We start from the raw sequence: 16283 nt of genomic DNA on the forward strand, positions 1-16283 counted from the left end.
GATTTGAGCTGGTGCTCTGAACCATGGTGCCCACTGCTCCTGACTTCTCAGTTTCGAAGACTGAAGATGTGGATAGACATGACATAGGGCCCTGTTTGGGGAAGGCCTTGAGGGCAGCAAAAGGAAGGATCAGGGCAGCATGAGGCCGGTGGGCATCTGTGGTGGAAGCTGCTGAAGGAGGGAGAGTCATCCCTAAGTGAACCTCCCCAATTGGGCCAGGGTGATGTATAACATACAAGGCAACCTGACCCTGAGACAGGTGTTTTGCAACAATGGAATATTGTTGTAGCTGAAGCAAGTCAGGGGTGAGCAAGACATTTATGAATTCTTCAAACAATGCAGTATTGTTAGAAAGACAGCTGCAAATGGCATACTTGAGTGGCAAATTCAAAGAGAGAAAGATGGCATCATCTTTCTGAACAAAGAGTATTACACACCCTAGAAAATGCAGAAATTTATGTAATGGAATAATGCCTTTAGAACTCTAAAATAATTTACAAATTCATTTTTCTCTAAGTTTGTTGAGCATAAATTACATTGAATAGTAAACTTTTATAACTTAAAAAATATATGATGATAGATATTCACTGCTCTAATACTGGGCTCAAGTTCAGCAGGGAGGCGATGAAACTAATCCTTTTTTATTATCCAAAAAAAAAAAGGCTTCATGATTAAGAGAAAAATTTGCTCACATCATACCATGGCCTAAAACATCTTTAAAAGTGTCTTTCCGGGGCTTCCCTGGTGGCGCAGTGGTTGAGAATCTGCCTGCTAATGCAGGGGACACGGGTTCGAGCCCTGGTCTGGGAAGATCCCACATGCCACGGAGCAGCTGGGCCCGTGAGCCACAACTACTGAGCCTGCGCGTCTGGAGCCTGTGCCCCGCAACGGGAGGGGCCGCGATAGTGAAAGGCCCGCGCACCGCGATGAAGAGCGGTCCCCGCACCGCGATGAAGAGTGGCCCCCACTTGCCTCAACTAGAGAAAGCCCTCGCATGAACCGAAGACCCAACACAGCCAAAAATAAAATAAAATAAATAAATAAAGTAGCTATAAAAAAGAAAAGTGCTTTAAAAAAAAAAATTTCTGCTTTCACTTTAGTTAATCAACAAATCTTTGTGTGTTAAATTACATCAAAATAAAGACTGTAATTTATTAAAAAAAAAAAAAAGTGTCTTTCCATAATTCAGTTCTGATTTTGAAAACTGGAAATGTGAAAATTAAACTCAAAAGTTATATATATTTTACAATGTTTTTCCTATAAAAAGTCATGTCTTTTTTTCTAAAGAGAATACCTGAATTTGTAATTGGTAGCATATTTTGTCATTCTTATGAAAACAGCAATTCTTCAAAAACTCCAACTTTTTTCTGGAACCACAAAGACTGTTATATATGTCTTGTTTATTTGTTTAAAGGTGCACATAATGACATCTGCAGGTTTAAACTGATTCATTCAAAATTATTTGAATGCAGTTATACATGTGGAAAGGTTTAATTACCAGCTATCTATATGATTGCAATACTACCCAGAGGGCTGTACTTCTTTCTTAATTAAAAATATTTGAACTTAATAATAGAGAACTCTATTAAGATATGAATAAAACATTGCAAGAAAGAAGTTTACCAAGCAGTCAAATCAATTTCAGTAAGCGTTCCTTAAAAATTACTAGTACTCTTCCATATCAGGGGATTAGGAAGACAATTTTCTTGCACCTCCTTTTGTAAGAGCCTCTGTTTTTCTTTTGTCATAAAGTTGCTTCACGTTGGCACTTTGTGAGAGCACAGATTTTCAATGGGATGTTCACTTACAATTCCTGATTGTGGTACCTTGATGCCTAGGTTGATGGCTCAGATACATCCAGTCTGCCACAGCCCAGTAAATGACATGACCATCTGTCTGGCTACTCAAGTCCTAAACCTAAGCATCATCCTTGATTCTGCCTGTTTCTTCTTTCTTACATCCTGTCAGTCCTACTTCCCCATTATTCCAGTAATCTGCTACTTCTCTTCATCTCCACTCTGAACTATCGGAGTAATGCCTCAATTGCTTTCCCTGCTTCTATGCCTGCCCTATTGAATCCATTCTGGACGCAGCCGGAGGAGACTTTTTGAATATAAACGTCATTGCCTTGCTTAATAACCTTCAAAGACTTACCATTGCATTTGGAATAAAGGCCACCCTCTTCACCACGTCCTCCCTGACCTTACATGATCTGGGCCTGTTTACCTCTCTGATGTCACCCTCTTCTACTTTCCCCTTGCCCATATGTCCCACCTACACGGGCCTCCTTTATTCCTCAAAGATGCCCATTTTAGGAGCTTTGTACCTGCTGTTCCTGATGCCTAAAACATTATCCTCTAGTTCTTTGCATGGCTGCCTTCATCTTAAACTTTAGCTCTCAGCTCAAATGTCACCTACTCAGTCAGATACTAGGTAAAGTGCCCACAATTCTATCCAACCTACCACTCTATTATATCACCCAGTTTTTTCTTTCCCAAGTCTTTATCATATAAAGTTTATAATCACTGTATGCACTTGTTTATTTGTTATCTGTGTCTTCCAACAGATATAAGCTCCCTGAGGAGAGAGGCTTCATCTTTCTTGGTCAGTGTATCTCTAGCAGCTGGGAGAATACCTGACCTGATAAGCTGTCAACAGAAGAGGAGATGCTCTTACTTATTCAGAAGCAGAACCAGAATAAGCATACTCCATCACCTGGAGATGCTTTATTCTAGAAACCCAGCTTAGGCGGTAGAACCTCCATACATATCAGAACTCTACATATAGGGACTGTGATGCTAGCCAGCAAAGGTAATTTCACACCTGCATTCATATTAATATTAAATGGACTTCTAGTTCCAGGAGAATTCTCAGAATTTTCTTCTTGCATCAAGCACAGTTCTTTTGAGTCACACCAGTAGAATCTTTCTAGGCCTGTCTGAGCTCATCAGGCCTGTGTTACAATTCAATACTGGGGCCACACTATTAAGTATTAAATCTTACATATATTGAAAGAAAAAAAGGTTTTTATTGAAATTAAATCCAATTTGTGGGGACTTTCCTGGTGGCGCAGTGGTTAAGAATCCGCCTGCCAATGCAGGGGACATGGGTTTGAGCCCTGGTCCAGGAAGATCCCACATGCCTCGGAGCAAGTAAGCCCATGTGCCACAACTACTGAGCCCACGCGCAGCAATGAAGACTCAACGAAGCCAAAAATAAATAAATAAAATAAATAAATTTATTAAAAAACCTCTCCAATTTGTGGATGCAATTAAGTTAGAAGAAGAAATAAAAAACATCCAGATTGGAAAGGAAGTAGAACTATCTCTATCTGCAACGCCATGATCTTATATATAGAAAATCCAAAGGAATTCACAAAACACTATTAGAACTAATAAATGTTCAGCAAGGTTGCAAGATACAAAATCAATTTAAAAATCAATTGTATGGGGGGACCTTCAAGATGGCGTAGGAGTAAGACGTGAAATCACCTACCTCCCCACAAATACATAAAAAATACATCTACATGTGGAACAATTCCTACAGAACACCTACTAAATGCTGGCAGAAGACCTCAGACTTACCAAAAGGCAAGAAACTCCCCACGTACCTGGGTAGGGCAAAAGAAAAAAGAAACAACACAGACAAAAGAATAGGGACGGGACCTGCACCTCTGGGAGGGAGCTGTGAAGGAGGAAAGGTTTCCACACACTAGGAAGCCCCTTCACTGGCAGAGAAAGGGGGTGGTGGAGGGGGGAAGAAGCTTCGGAGCCACGGAGGAGAGCGCAGCAACAGGGGTGCAGAGGGTAAAGCGAAGAGATTCCCGCACAGAGGATCGGTGCTGACCAGCACTCACCAGCCCAAGAGGCTTGTCTGCTCACCCACCAGTGGGTGGGGCTGAGGGCTGGGAGCTCAGGCTCCGGCTTCGGAGGTCAGATCCCAGGGAGAGGACTGGGATTGGCTGCGTGAACACAGCCTGAAGGGGGCTAGTGCGCCACGCCTAGCCAGGAGGGAGTCCGGGAAAAAGTCTGGAGCTGCCTAAGAGGCAAGAGACCATTGTTTCAGGATGCACGAGGAGAGGGGATTCAGAGCACCGCCTAAACGAGCTCCAGAGATGGGTGTGAGCCGCGGCTATCAGCACAGACACCAGAGACAGGCATGAGACGCTAAGGCTGCTGCTGCCGCCACCAAGAATCCTGTGTGCGAGCACAGGTCACTATCCACACCTCCCCTCCCGGAGCCTGTGCAGCCCGCCACTGCCAGGGTCCCGTGATCCAGGGACAACTTCCACAGGAGAACACATGGTGTGCCTCAGGCTGTTGCAACGTCATGCTGGCCTCTGCCGCCGCAGGCTCACCCTGCAATCTGGACCCCTCCCTCCCCCCGGCCTGAGTGAGCCAGAGCCCCCTAATCAGCTGCTCCTTTAACCCTGTCCTGTCTGGGCGGGGGACAGACGCCCTCATGGAACCTGCACGCAGAGGCAGGGCCAGATCCAAAGCTGAACCTCAGGAGCTGGGCAAACCAAGAGGAATGGAAATTTCTCCCAGCAGCCTCAGGAGCAGTGGATTAAATCTCCACAGTCATCTTGATGTACCCTGCATCTGTGGAATACCTGAATAGAGAATGAATCATCCCAAAATTTAGGTGGTGGACTTTGGGAGCAACTGTAGAATTGGAGTTTGCTTTCTGCATCTAATTTGTTTCTGGTTTTATGTTTATCTTAGTTTAGTATTTAGAGCTTATTATCATTGGTAGATTTGTTTATTGATTTGGTTGCTCTCTTCCATTCATATATATATATATATAGACATATATGTTTATCCTTTTTCTCTTTTTGTGAGTGTGTATGTGTATGCTTCTTCGTGTGATTTTGTCTGTATAGCTTTGCTTTTACCATTTGTCCTAGGGTTCTGTCTGTCCGTATTTTTTTTTTTTTAGTACAGTTTTTAGCGCTTGTTATCATTGGTGGATTTGGTTTTTGGTTTGGTTGCTCTCTTCTTTCTTTCTTTCAATATTTTATTTTAATAGCTTTATTTTATTTTAATTTATTATTTTTTCTTTCTTTCTTTCTTTTTCTCCCTTGTCCTCAGAGCCGTGTGGCTGACAGGGTCTTTGTGCTCAGGCCGGGTGTCAGGCCTGAGGCTCTGATATGGGAGACCCGAGTTCAGGAAACTGGTCCACCAGAGACCTCCGGGCCCCATATAATATCAAACGGCAAAAGCTGTCCCAGAGATCTCCACCTCAATGCTAAGACCCAGATCTACTCAACGACCAGCAAGCTCCAGTGCTGGACACCCCATGCCAGTCAACTAGCAAGACAGGAACACAACCCAACCCATTAGCAGAGAGGCTGCCTAAAATCATAATAAGTTCACAGACACCCCAAAACACACTACCGGACGTGCTCCTGCCCACCAGAAAGACAAGATCCAACCTCATCCACCAGAACACAGGCACCAGTCAGCTCCACCAGGAAGCCTACACAACCCACTAAACAAACCTTACCCACTGGGGGCAGACACCAAAAAAAACGGAAACTACGAACCTGCAGCCTGCGAAAAGGAGACCCCAAACACAGTAAGTTAAGCAAAATGAGAAGACAGAGAAATACACAGCAGATGAAGGAGCAAGGTAAAAACCCACCAGACCAAACAAATGAAGATGAAATAGGCAGTCTACCTGAAAAAGAATTCAGAGTAATGATACTAAAGATGATCCAAAATCTTGGAAAGAGAATGGAGAAAATACAAGAAACGTTTAACAAGGACGTAGAAGAACTAGACAGCAAACGAACAGTGATGAAAAACACAATAAATGAAATTAAAAATTCTCTAGAAGGAATCAGTAGCAGAATAACTGAGGCAGAAGAACGGATAAGTGACCTGGAAGATAAAATAGTGGAAATAACTACCGCAGAGCAGAATAAAGAAAAAAGAATGAAAAGAATTGAGGACAGTCTCAGAGACCTCTGGGACAACATTAAACACACCAATATTTGAATTATGAGGGTCCCAGAAGAAGAAGAGAAAAGAAAAGGGACTGAGAAAATATTTGAACAGATTACAGTTGAAAACTTCCCTAATATGGGAAAGGAAATAATCAATCAAGTCCAGGAAGCACAGAGAGTCCCATACAGGATAAATGCAAGGAGAAACACGTCAAGACACATATTAATCAAACTATCAAAAATTAAATACAAAGACAAAAATATTAAAAAGCAACAAATAACATAGAAGGGAATCCCCATAAGGTTAACAGCTGATCTTTCAGCAGAAACTCTGCAAGCCAAAAGGGAGTGGCAGGACATATTTAAAGTGATGAAACGGAAGAAACTACAACCAAGATTACTCTACCCAGCAAGAATCTCATTCAGATTCGAAGGAGAAATTAAAACCTTTACAGACAAGCAAAAGCTAAGAGAATTCAGCACCACCAAACCAGTTTTACAACAAATGCTAAAGGAACTTCTCTAGGCAGGAAACACAAGAGAAGGAAAAGACCTACAATAATAAACCCAAAACAATTAAGAAAATGGTAATAGGAACATACATATTGATAATTACCTTAAATGTAAATGGTTTAAATGCTCCAACCAAAAGACATAGACTGGCTGAATGGGTACAAAAACAAGACCTGTATATATGCTGTCTACAAGAGACCCACTTCAGACCTACGGACACATACAGACTGAAAGTGAGGGGATGGAAAAAGATATTCCATGCAAGTGGAAATCAAAAGAAAGCTGGAGTAGCAATTCTCATATCAGACAAAATAGACTTTAAAACAAAGACTATTACAAGAGACAAAGAAGGACACTACATAATGATCAAGGGATCAACCCAAGAAGAAGATATGAGAATTGTAAATATTTATGCACCCAATATAGGAGCACCTCAATACATAAGGCAAATACTAACAGCCATAAAAGCGGAAATCGACAGTAACATAATCATAGTAGGGGACTTTAACACCCCACTTTCACCAATGGACAGATCATCCAAAATGAAAATAAATAAGGAAACACAAGCTTTAAATGATACATTAAACAAGATGGACTTAATTGATATTTATAGGACATTCCAGCCAAAAACAACAGAATACACTTTCTTCTCAAGTGCTCATGGAACATTCTCCAGGATAGATCATATCTTGGGTCACAAATCAAGCCCTGGTAAATTTAAGAAAATTGAAATTGTATCAAGTATCTTTTCCGACCACAATGCTATGAGACTAGATATCAATTACAGGAAAAAATCTGTAAGAAATACAAACACATGGAGGCTAAACAACACACAACTTAATAACCAAGAGATCACTGAAGAAATCAAAGAGGAAATCAAAAAATACCTAGAAACAAATGACATTGAAAGCACGACAACCCAAAACCTATGGGATGCAGCAAACGCAGTTCTAAGAGGGAAGTTTATAGCTATACAAGCCTACCTTAAGAAACAGGAAACATCTCAAATAAACAACCTAACCTTACACCTAAAGCAATTAGAGAAAGAAGAACAAAAAACCCCCAAAGTTAGCAGAAGGAAAGAAATCATAAAGATCAGATCAGAAATAAATGAAAAAAAATGAAGGAACTGATAGCAAAGATCAATAAAACTAAAAGCTGGTTCTTTGAGAAGATAAAGAAAATTGATAAACCACTAGCCAGACTCATCAAGAAGAGAAGGGAGAAGACTCAAATCAATAGAATTAGAAATGAAAAAGGAGAAGTAACAACTGACACTGCAGAAATACAAAGGATCATGAGAGATTACTACAAGCAACTCTATGCCAATAAAATGGACAACCTGGAAGAAATGGACAAATTCTTACAAAAGCACAACCTTCTGAGACTGAACCAGGAAGAAACAGAAAATATGAACAGACCAATCACAAGCACTGAAGTTGAAACTGTGATTAAAAATCTTCCAACAAACAAAAGCCCAGGACCAGATGGCTTCACAGGCGAATTCTATCAAACATTTAGGGAAGAGCTAACACTTATCCTTCTCAAACTCTTCCAAAATATAGCAGAGGGAGGAACACTCCCAAACTCATTCTACGAGGCCACCATCACTCTGATACCAAAACCAGACAAAGATGTCACAAAGAAAGAAAACTACAGGTCAATATCACTGATGAACACAGATGCAAAAATCCTCAACAAAATACTAGCAAACAGAATCCAACAGCACATTAAAAGGATCATACATTACGATCAAGTGGGGTTTATCCCAGGAATGCAAGGATTCTTCAGTACATGCAAATCAATCAACGTGATACACTATATTAAAAAACTGAAGGAGAAAAACCATATGATCATCTCAATAGATGCAGAGAAAGCTTTTGACAAAATTCAACACCGCTTTATGATAAAAACCCTCCAGAAAGTAGGCATAGAGGGAACTTTCCTCAACATAATAAAGGCCATATATGACAAACCCACAGCCAACATGGCTCTCAATGGTGAAAAACTGAAACCATTTCCACTAAGATCAGGAACAAGACAAGGTTGCCCACTCTCAGCACTACTATTCAACATAGTTTTGGAAGTTTTAGCCACAGCAATCAGAGAGAAAAAGAAATAAAAGTAATCCAAATTGGAAAAGAAGAAGTAAAGCTGTCACTGTTTGCAGATGACATGAGAATACATAGAGAATTCTAAAAATGCCACCAGAAAACTACTAGAGCTAATCAATGAATTTGGTAAAGTTGCAGGATACAAAATTAATGCACAGAAATCTCTTGCATTCCTATACACTAATGATGAAAAATCTGAAAGAGAAATTAAGGAAACACTCCCATTTACCATTGCAACAAAAAGAATAAAATACCTAGGAATAAACCTACCTAGGGAAACAAAAGACCTGTATGCAGGAAACTATAAGACACTGATGAAAGAAATTAAAGATGATACCAACAGATGGAGAGATATACCATGTTCTTGGATTGGAAGATTCAACATTGTGAAAATGACTATACTACCCAAAGCAATCTACAGATTCAATGTAATCCCTATCAAATTACCAATGGCATTTTTTACGGAAGTAGAACAAATAATCTTAAAATTTGTATGGAGACACAAAAGACCCCGAATAGCCAAAGCAGTGTTGAGGGAAAAAAACGGAGTGGGAGGAATCAGACTCCTGACTTCAGACTATACTACAAAGCTACAGTAATAAAGACAATATGGTACTGGCACAAAAGCAGAAACTTAGATCAATGGAACAAGAGAGAAAGCCCAGAGATAAACCCATGCTCATATGGTCAACTAAACTATGACAAAGGAGGCAAGGATACACAATGGAGAAAAGACAGTCTCTTCAATAAGTGGTGCTGGGAAAACTGGACAGCTCCATGTAAAAGAATGAAATTAGAACACTCCCTAACACCATACACAAAAACAAACTCAAAATGGATTCGAGACCTAAATGTAAGACCGGACAGTATGAAACTTAGAGGAAAACATAAGAAGAACACTCTTTGCCATAGATCAGAGCAAGATGTTTTTTGATCCACCTCCTAGAGTAATGGAAATAAAAACAAATATAAACAAACGGGACCTAATGAAACTTCAAAGCTTTTGCACAGCAAAGGAAACCATAAACAAGACAAAAAGACAGCCCTCAGAATGGGAGAAAATATTTGCAAATGAATCAACGGACAAAGGATTAATCTCCAAAATATATAAACAGCTCATGCAGCTCAATATTAAAGAAACAAACGACCCAATGCAAAAATGGGCAGGAGACCTAAATAGACATTTCTCCAAAGAAGACATACAGATGGCCAAGAAGCACATGAAAAGCTGCTCAACATCACTAATTATTAGAGAAATGCAAATCAAAACTACAATGAGGTATCACCTCACACCAGTTAGAATGGGCATCATTGGAAAATCTACAAACAACAAATGCTGGAGAGGGTGTGGAGAAAAGGGAACCCTCTTGCACTGTTGGTGGGAATGTACATTGATACAGCCACTATGGAGAACAGTATGGAGGTTCCTTAAAAAACTAAAAATAGAATTACCATATGACCCAGCAATCCCACTACTGGGCATATACCCAGAGAAAACCATAATTCAAAAAGACACATGCAACCCAATGTTCATTGCAGCACTATTTACAATAGCCAGGTCATGGAAGCAACCTACATGCCCACTGACAGACGAATGGATAAAGAAGATGTGGTATATATATACAATGGACTATTACTCAGCCATAAAAAGGAACGAAATTGGGTCATTTGTTGAGACGTGGATGGATCTAGAGACTGTCAAACAGAGTGAAGTAAGTCAGAAAGAGAAAAAGAAATATCGTATATTAACACATGTATGTGGAACCTAGAAAAATGGTATAGATGAACCAGTTTGTAGGGCAGAAGTTGAGACACAGATGTAGAGAACAAACGTATGGACACCAAGGGGGGAAGCTGCAGGGGGGTGGGGATGGTGGTGTGATGAATTGGGGGATTGGGATTGGCATGTATACACTGATGTGTATAAAACTGATGAATAATAAGAACCTGCTGTATAAAAAAAGAAATAAAATACAATTCAAAAATTCAAAAAAAAAAAGATAATAGAAAATATCAGTCAAACTAAGAGCTGGTTCTTTGAAAAGATAAACAAAATGGACAAACCTTTAGCTAAACTCACTAAGAAAAAAAGACAGTAGGCTGTGATAAATAACATAAGAAATGAAAGAGGATAAATAACAGATACCACAGAAAGACAAAGGATTATAAGAGAATATTATGAACAACAAATTAGACATATTATGCCGACAAATTAGACAACCTAAGAAATGGACAAACTCTTAGATTCATACAACCTTCCACGACTGAATCATGGAGAAACAGAAAATCTGAATACACTGATCACTAATAAAAAGATTGAAACATTAATCAAAAACCTCCCCAAAACAAAAGTTCAGGACCAGATGGCTTCACAGGTGAACTCTACCGAATATTCAAAGAAGATTTAATACCTATTCTTTTCAAACTCTTCAAAAAATTAAAGAGGAAGGAATGATTGCTAACTCATTTTACGAGGCCAACATTACCCTTATGCCAAAACAAGGCAAACCCAACACAACAAAAGAAAATTACAGACCAATATCTTTGATGAACATAGATGCAAAAATCGTCAACAAAATATTAGTAAACCAAATACAGCAATACATTAAAAGGATCATATTCCATGATAAAGTGGGGCTTATTCCAGGGATGCAAATTGGCTCAACATTCACAAGTAAATAAATGGGATATACCACATTAATAAAACAAAGGATAAAAAGCATATGATCATCTCAGTCGATGCAGAAAAAGCATCTGACCAGATTCAACACCCATTTCTGATAAAAACTCTCAATAAAATAGGTATAGAAAGAACGTACTTCAACATAATACAAGTCATATATGACAAACTAACAGCTAACATCACACTCAATGGTGAAAAATTGAAAGCTATCCCTCTAAAATCAGGAAAAAGACAAGGATGTGCAAGGATGCACACTCTCACCACTCTTATTCAACACAGTAGTGGAAGTCCTAGCCAGAGCAATTAGGCAATAAAAAGAGAGAAAAGGCATTCCAGTTGGAAAGGAAGAAGTAAAACTGTCACTATTTGCAGACGACATGATTTTATATGGAGAGAATCCTTAAGACTCCACCAAAAAAACATTAGAAATAATAAACAAATACGGTATAGTTGCAGGGTACAAAATCAACATACAAAAAAATCTGTTGCATTTCTGTATGCTAACAATGAGCTATAAGAAAGAAAAATTAAGAAAACAATCCCACTGACAATCACAACAAAAAGAATAAAATACCTAGGAATAAACTTAAACAAGGAGGTGAAAGACCTGCAAACTATAAGACATTGTTGAAAGAAGTTGAAGACACAAATAAATGGAAAGATATTCCGTGCTCATGAATTGGAAGAATTAACATACGGACATTAAAATGTCCATATTACCTAAAGCAATCTACAGATTCAATGCAATCCCTATCAAAATCCCAAGGAATAAAAAATAAATAAAGAAATATTAGTTGATGGTAATGATGTGTCTATTATCTGCACTAGGTAATCCACTCTAACACGCTTAGAACATAATTGAACCAAAATTTTACACTGTAACACACACAGAATACTTAGGACATGACAAATTAAAAAAAGCTTTAATGCTTAAAAAAAAGGAATATAAGTGTCATTTGTTCTGCATAGCCTCATTTGTTCTCTAGTTTCTAAGGGCAGCTATGGGGGAATTGAAGGAAGAAAAGTACTCACACAGGAAGGAAAAAAATCAATCTGATGGACATGAATATAGCCACCAAACTAGCCTAGGGATTTATTCAACGACACTGCTTTACTGTTAACCTTCACTCATATCATTTATTATTTGGGGAACGGCTGCAAAGAGACCAGAAAGTGGATAGAATAACGATGTTTTTATGTCTCCTAATGTAGATTGTTATTGAAAATCTATCAATTTTACTGGTAAACCTTTGGCTCAAAAATAAGATCTTCATTTATAACTTGCAGGCAGTGATAACTCAAATTATGAGAAGTAACTGGGAAATAAAAAATAACTATCATGATAATTATCTTTCTCATTAAAAACATGAGGCATTCTGTAATCGTTGGGATGTGCAAGATACTCTTTAACATCTGCTGCTACTGAGCTAAAACACATCTAAACAGGAAAGAAAATACATTACTGAGTGTTACTCTTGCACTGTTGGTGGGAATGTAAATTGATACAGCCACTATGCAGAACAGTATGGAGGTTCCTTAAAAAACTACAAATAGAACTACCATACGACCCAGCAATCCCACTACTGGGCATATATCCTGAGAAAACCATAATTCAAAAAGAGTCATGTACCACAATGTTCATTGCAGATCTATTTACAATAGCCAGGACATGGAAGCAACCTAAGTGTCCATTGACAGATGAATGGATAAAGAAGATGTGGCACATATATACAATGGACTACTACTCTGCCATAAAAAGATACGAAATTGAGTTATTTGTAGTGAGGTGGATGGACCTGGAGTCTGTCATACAGAGTGAAGTAAGTCAGAAAGAGAAAAACAAATACTGCATGCTAACACATATATATGGAATCTAAGGAAAAAAAAAAAGGTTATGAAGAACCTATGGGCAGGACAGGAATAAAGATGCACATGTAGAGAATAGACGTGAGGACACAGGGAGGGGGAAGGGTAAGCTGGGACGAAGTGAGAGAGTGGTATGGACATATATACACTACCAAATGTAAAATAGGTAGCTAGTGGGAAGCAGCCGCATAGCACAGGGAGATCAGCTGGGTGCTTTGTGACCACCTAGAGGGGTGGGATGGGGAGGGTGGGAGGGAGACACAAGAGGGAGGGGATATGGGGATATATGTATATGTATAGCTGATTCACTTTGTTATAAAGCAGAAACTAACACACCATTGTAAAGCAATTATACTCCAATAAAGATGTTAAAAAAAATACATTACTGATCACCCAAATGATGAAAAATAGATACTGCTGCAAACATGTGCAAAGTGGAACAGAACAGAACACAGCAGGATGTATTGCCCACACATGTAAACCAGAATGAAACCACTTACAGATACTTCAGGAATCGGTTTCAACTTCTCCCCTGACATTTCCTGTAGGGAGATGTTGTATATTGAAGATGACACTTGATGGGCTGGTAGGTCCTTTGCTTTGATAACAGGACCTGGAATTTTTGGAGAGGATTCACTCCTTCTTCCAGGGGGAGAAAGGCATGGTGTAGGCACCAAACTCGTTTCAAAGTCTTTTTTATCTATCTGCTTCGCCAAGGAATTCTGGTTTTCTGATGCTCCTGCTTCTGTGTAGGCATTTTTTAGATATCCTTTACTTGTCCACCTCGCAGTCTTCCCCAGCACGCTCTCTAATGTTAACTGAGTTAACCTTGGAGGACTAGTCGTTGGGTCGGTTGAACCCCGGACACTGTGGTTACCCTACACAGAGGAACAAAGTGAAATCATTTTGAGCTGAAACTTGTGGTGAATAAGTTACTGAGTACAAGTTCTTAACAAGTTCATGTATTCTCTGAATAAAGCAAAGTACACATACATATACTTTTATATATATATATACTATTTTATTCTGCAATAAAAAAAATAAACTAAAAACAGCAATGCAAACAGGCATAAATCATTTGCTAAGATGCCCTGCTATGTTTGCCTCTGGTCTTGGTAAAGCATGTTTTTTACCACTGAGTAACAAGAGTACATTTAGGAAATAGTCGCTCAAATATATTCATTCCAAAGAACGTATGAAAAAGAAGAGGATCCATAAGAAGTTACCTAAAACTTAGGAATTGTATACTTCGGCTTCCTGATAAGCTAACTCCATGAGAAGAGAAAGAACTGGAACTTACAGAATTTACCTTATTTATGTAGGGAAATGCTACTTTTAAAACAAGCTGGCCTATCAAAGTATTTTTGCCTTATATTTTTGTACGAAAGTTTTACTGTTCAAGAGCAATAGATAATAGAGCATGTTTTGTGAAATATTTTTCTTACGTGAAAATTTCAATTATAGAAAGTATTTTTCCACAAGACATGAACCTCACCAAATATAATTATTTGGAAAGCTGAAAATAAAAGCTAGAAACATTTTACTAATGTACAGTTCTGGAATTATCCCTAAAAATTTTAATTTTTAAAATCTGAGAAAGGAGAAATTACAAACAAAAAAATCAATGGCCATGATGGTAAATAAGGAAAAAGAGAAACACAGTGTTATTTCAGTTGGTAGATTTTTTTCTGCTATAAAACAATAAATTTAAAGAAAAAACTAGTGTGATAATTGCTTATACTTGTCATGAGTTTTTCTAACTTGTCTTACCTGTTTAAATATATAATAAACAAACAGAACAGAAAAAAATCAACAAAAGCAGAGTACATTTAAAGACATTATTTGATGTCTGAGACTGTACTATCTTACTTTCTGTTTCAGTAAGCTATTCCACTATCCTTTCATTTATAGCCATACAGAACCAAACATCTGGTTATTCCCCAAATTTGGCATTTTTAAATAAAATATTTGAATGACTGATTGAACTGTTCAGCTTCTTCCTGAATGTTTGGTCATCATACACCTCAAGATACAGATCACTATCTAAGGTGAAATTTCCATTTCAGTAGAAGTGAAGTATGTGTAACGGTGAGAGAGCCTGCTTTACGTTGGGCACAAGACAAGAGAGGAATTTATCAAACCTTTTAATTAGAAGGGATCTATCTGTCTGTGTATCTGTCATTGTTCTGCCTCTCTTCCTTTCTTCCTCATCACGGGCTACGTATTGCTCTATGTGCTGCAGATGCTAGGAATATAATGGTAGGCCAGAAGTTAACCCCTGCCATCCAGGGACTTTATCCCAAAGACAACAAGGGGTCACTGAGTGATTTGATGCAGGAGAAGAATGTCATGATGGCACAAAATAGAAGGTATGGGAATGAGTTTGTGTGGATATTGTTTGTGGTGTGTCTGAAGTGTCTGTGGAGATAGTAGTAAGGGAGGCCAATTAGGAGACTATGAAATTGGAATGATTAGAAATGCTGAGGTGACTTGCGTTAATTCAGTCGTGGTGATGATGGAGGCTGGACTGATTTGAGAGTTCTGTAGAAGGCAGAGTATGTTGTACTTAGTGACTCTGGAAAGCTTTTACACGGAGTCTGCAATCCTTAACCCTAGTCATGTTATGATTTTCCTTTCTTATGGAAAGCAGTTGGGATTATCAGACAACTATGGTCTCAAGAAAGGTACACTTGGGTGTAAGAACCTCTCCTAAGAAATAGCTTGCCTATCTGTAGTAAAGAAAGAATTGCAGAGTGTCTAAGGATCTTTTACAAACATTTCTTCTTGGTATTCATTCTGGGCCTTATTTTCTTTGTCTATGCTGGCTTGATCTTCTGATACGTATATTTATTTATAAATGATGGAGAAATTTATTATTCAGAGTCCCAGATAGGGGAAAGAAAAGATGGTGATTGGGTGTCAATCCATGGGACCTTAGTTTATGTCCCAAGTGGAAAAATAAGAGAGGTAAGAATATTTCCGCCCTTGTGACAGTACCGCGAGGCCTGAGCTGCAGGCACTGAGCAACTCTCTCTTTGCTGTACATTTACTGAGTGAGCTCGTCCTTCACCACATCCTGGGAACCCTGAGGATGTTCACATGACTGAAGAACTCTGCCTTCAGGCAGAAAACTGGAAAGAGTGCAAGAGACCTGAAAAAT

General features: G+C 38.8%; 1 protein-coding gene across 4 annotated transcripts in view; it reads right to left on the reverse strand.

The window, feature by feature from the left end:
* Positions 1–16283, reverse strand: part of CFAP20DC (CFAP20 domain containing) — a 282945-nt gene that overhangs the window by 85791 nt on the left and 180871 nt on the right. For 3 of the 4 annotated variants that reach the window (XM_036870092.1, XM_036870091.1, XM_036870093.1), the window contains exon 13: positions 13624–14001. The exons of the other annotated variant lie outside the window; for it this stretch is intronic. In XM_036870092.1, coding sequence (XP_036725987.1) covers positions 13624–14001 — 378 coding nt within the window. The remainder of the gene's footprint in view (positions 1–13623; positions 14002–16283) is intronic. 4 annotated transcript variants of the gene reach the window in all.

The sequence above is a fragment of the Balaenoptera musculus genome, chromosome 11 (assembly GCF_009873245.2).
Source record: "Balaenoptera musculus isolate JJ_BM4_2016_0621 chromosome 11, mBalMus1.pri.v3, whole genome shotgun sequence".
Taxonomy (NCBI): Eukaryota; Metazoa; Chordata; class Mammalia; order Artiodactyla; family Balaenopteridae; genus Balaenoptera; species Balaenoptera musculus.